At 36.0% G+C, this 3752-nt stretch overlaps 1 protein-coding gene across 4 annotated transcripts; it reads left to right on the forward strand.

The window, feature by feature from the left end:
* The first annotated feature begins 445 nt into the window (after positions 1-445).
* Positions 446-3313, forward strand: LOC111395512. Of its 4 annotated transcripts, none has more exons than XM_023021533.1 (3): positions 446-1850; positions 1939-2837; positions 2970-3313. In XM_023021533.1, the coding sequence occupies exons 1-3, from the start codon at positions 831-833 to the stop codon at positions 2971-2973; spliced, it is 1923 nt and encodes a 640-aa protein (XP_022877301.1). In that variant the 5' UTR covers positions 446-830; the 3' UTR covers positions 2974-3313. The 4 variants fall into 4 exon arrangements, with proteins under 4 accessions (XP_022877301.1, XP_022877299.1, XP_022877303.1 ...); XM_023021531.1 differs by having other exon boundaries at positions 452-1850; positions 2964-3313; XM_023021535.1 differs by having other exon boundaries at positions 453-1850; positions 1963-2837; positions 2964-3313.
* The last annotated feature ends 439 nt before the right edge of the window (positions 3314-3752 follow it).

The following is a 3752-nucleotide window of genomic DNA, read 5'->3' on the forward strand; positions in this document are numbered from 1 at the left end:
TGGGGTGTCGACTGGAATTCCTTTATAGATTTCTTTCTGTGGTAAATTGTCTGAAGTAAACATATTGCATTCTGAGAATCAGTTTAGGATTGAATGACATATACTGGCTGACGAGTGGAAGGCGCAGCACAATACTTTACTAGGTGCTGTTGGAGATGAGTTGGTTAGAAATGTAACATAAGCTAGTTGGGGTCTAAAAGGATGTGGAAACACATAAGAACTCTTGAATGGAAATGGGAAAGAAATGTAATCAATAGAGATAGTTGACAGTTGAATCTGAAGTGTTGAATCTATAGCACAATTCATATGGTAAAATATTCTATCAACAAATGTGTGAAAATAGCTGGACATATGAAACATGTGAAATGCATTACACTGATAACTTCTTTTGGAAATTATATAGCCATTTTGCGTAACAAAAATTGTGATTACTAAGTTGTTATCATTGTCGTCATTGTGTTGCTCTGTTGTTGTTATTATTGTTATTGTTTGATAGAATCTACCATTCCAAAAGTGAAGTTAATTAATGATCAAATGAAGTAAGTGAAAATTTCAATTATGTGACTAGCATGTTTGGGCTAAGCTTAGAACTTACTTTTAAGTAAATTTTATAACCAATTAACTTTTGGAAAAGTACGCCTATTCTTACTTAACGAAAAACCGTTTTTAGCGCTTAGCCAAACATGCTGCCATCCGAAAAAATTTAAGTATTTTTTATGGCTTACATATTTGGCACTAATTAACTGTTTTTCAACCATAAAATCTTGAAATGCACATCTGATTTGTGACAGTATCCATGGATATATCATGAATCATGGTTCCAAGAACTGATGGAGGACAAGCAACTGAATTTCAACCAACCGCTTCTATCTGTGAGAAGATTTTCACCAACAGTTGCCTCCGAAAAAGAAGAGAAACATAAAACCGAAAATACCCTTCACAGGATACCGCGACTTCCACATTACAGATCAGAACTGAAATCTGGCCCTGTGAGTAATCCAGTAGCTGTGCCTTTTGTCTGGGAACAAAAACCCGGAAGACCAAAGGAAGATATCAAACCACAAACTCAGTACTCCGATAGGCCTCCAGTTGCCCCAAAGCTTCCTCCTGGGAGATCTCCAAAGGCTAACCAGCAAAATTCTGATAAAGATTCTGCAACTGCTAGTGTAACTAAAAGCCAATTGCAAAATGTCACTCACGACGTACAGAGTGTTCCATCTGTGCTTGATAAAAACAAGAACATTGATATCCTCCAAGAGACAAAAGAGGATGAAGAGAGTTCTGATTCAAGTGTTGGTGAAGAACCATATGTAGATGCACTTGATACACTTTCAAGAACTGAATCGTTTTTCTTGAATTGTAGTTTGAGTGGTTTAAGTGGATTTGATGATCTTGAAATGAAACCTTCTGGAAGGTTTTCCACTGATCCACAAATGCAGGAGTTCATGATGGGTCGGTTTCTCCCTGCAGCTAAGGCAATGGCTTCAGAAATGCCTGAATATGTTCCCAAAAAGAAACCTGTAGTTCGAGAAAAACCAAGGCAGATAAAGAAAAAAGCAATAGGAGATAAGCCTCTGTTGCGATATGGTCCTAGTTTTGCAAATCAATATTCCCACAAATATCACAATAATGATGGTGATGATAATGAAGAAAGTGATGATGATTATCATCAAGGTGATAATTTGCCAGCAGTTTGTGGGTTGCTACCTCGGTTTTGCTATAAGAGTTCACTCTGCCTTTTAAATCCTGTACCCGCAATGAGTGTGAGGACCCGAGTACCAAGGTCTCCTGCTAGTAGAATGCAAGCGAGATCTTCATCAGCTTGTTCTTTCAGTCGAACAGAGAATGAGGTAATCTTCTGCCCCCGGCCCCTACTTATTTGTGCCAATCTCCATGCGTGGGTTTTGTTAGATTAAATTGTACTTATATTTAATGAAGCAGTCCAATTCTCTCACTTCTGAGAGAAAATCTGCTGATGAAGTCCAAACAGATGCCATCGAGGATAAAACAAGTTTGAGAAATCAGCTTAATTCAAATCATCGGCAGAGACTGAATCTAAAAGGATCATCTCTACGTGGGCCACTAGATGGACATAATACGTCTATCTATTTTGTTGAATCACCTCAATCCATTCGTGATGAGAAAGGTTTCTTTGCCATTCCTGAAGAAACAAAGGGCTGCAAAACATTTCAAGAAGTATCGTCTGATCAGGGCAGTTCAAAGGAATTAGATTCAGGAAATCCGGTCGAGAAAACTTTGTATGTAGATACTATACAGCAGGTGGAATCTCCAAGAACTAGATTTTGTTTGTCACATAAGCAAGGAATGGAGCGAATGCCTGGTTCAGGAGACAAAGATTACGACATTGCTAAGTCCAAAGATCAACATAAATTGGATAATGCAGACAAAGGAGCAAAATTACTGCCTGAGGCTCAGAAATCTAATGACTTTATTGTAGTATCTTCAGTCAATAAATCAAATCAAAAAGAGGGAATGGAGGCAATAAATGCTTTTGGACATGATCAAGAAGTTTACCGGAATTCAAATACTGCCAAAAATTTAAATGTAAATGAAAAGGAAGCTACTGAGAGCTTACAAAAGCGTTCAGCAGAAGCAGAAAATTTAGAGAATTCTCATCAAAGCCACTTGCAGTTTCCTGTTCCTCCACCTTTACCGAAATCTCCATCAGATTCTTGGCTTTTCCGTACTTTGCCTTCCATTTGCACAAAGAATTCATTTCAACGTTCATACATTGGCACAATAACAAATTCTCAAAACTGGGGACTTAAGGCACAATCCGGAGATCCCAAATCGGAACAATGGTTAAAACTAAAAAGGTGGAGCATCAATTATTCATTATTTTGAGATACTGTTGCTCATTTTTTTTACTAATTATTTGATTCTACAAATTCACTTCACATGTTCTTATACATAAAAGTCTAATAATTATTTCCTTCTGTCAGAAACAGTTGACTCCTATTCCTGAAACATTGAAGAACCATTCCTGAGGCTCTTCGGTTCATATTCAGCTTTATATTTGGAAATCCATTAGCTTAATGGACTTGTAAGATGACAAAAAGCTGCAACTTTTTCTTGTTTTCTACAGTTTTCTGGAGTTGCTTTGTTATCCTAGAGGGCAATGAGTTTCTGTATAGATTCATTGTTAGGCTTTGGGTTATTTTCTTCTGTACAGTTGTACATCTCTATAGAGAAACACGAGACTAAACTTAATATACAGATGATGAAAGAAAGGCACGTTAGTAATTTGGACTGGATATGATTAAGGATGATGACATGCACGTGAGATTTTTTTTTTTTATAGTTATGTTTGTTAAAATGTATCAAATATTGTTAAATAATAAAAAGTTCAAGATTTAGACTTGTTTAGTACTCAATATCAAACGTGTCTTAAAAGGTTATTGATCTTATATATTGACACAAATTCTAAAAGTTGAAAGAGATTTTATTAGCAAGGAATTGAAGTTTAGGAAATACTATTAGAACTGTTCACATTCTAATTTCAATGGATTTCTTTACAAGTGTCTATACCCAACTGTATGACTGGTAACATGATTGATATATCAATGGAACGTATTGAAGAACAAAAAGAAACTAAAATTTTGTTTTCAATACAATTGAGCCCTATGATTTTCCGCACACATTTTGTTGGAAAAATATGATAAACTAAAGTTATTTCTTTGGGCGCTTATTCTTCCTCTTTCAATCATGGCAATGATCACGAGTTTATGCTT

The sequence above is a fragment of the Olea europaea genome, chromosome 6 (genome assembly GCF_002742605.1).
Source record: "Olea europaea var. sylvestris chromosome 6, O_europaea_v1, whole genome shotgun sequence".
NCBI classification, from domain to species: domain Eukaryota; kingdom Viridiplantae; phylum Streptophyta; class Magnoliopsida; order Lamiales; family Oleaceae; genus Olea; species Olea europaea.

Excerpts from the sequence above, each read along its gene's own strand:
- LOC111395512 (XM_023021531.1), top strand. The coding sequence starts at position 831 with ATGGAGGACAAGCAACTGAATTTCAACCAACCGCTTCTATCTGTGAGA. Across the intron at positions 1,851-1,938 it reads TCAGTCGAACAGAGAATGAG|CAGTCCAATTCTCTCACTTC; the intron begins GTAATCTTCTGC and ends TATTTAATGAAG.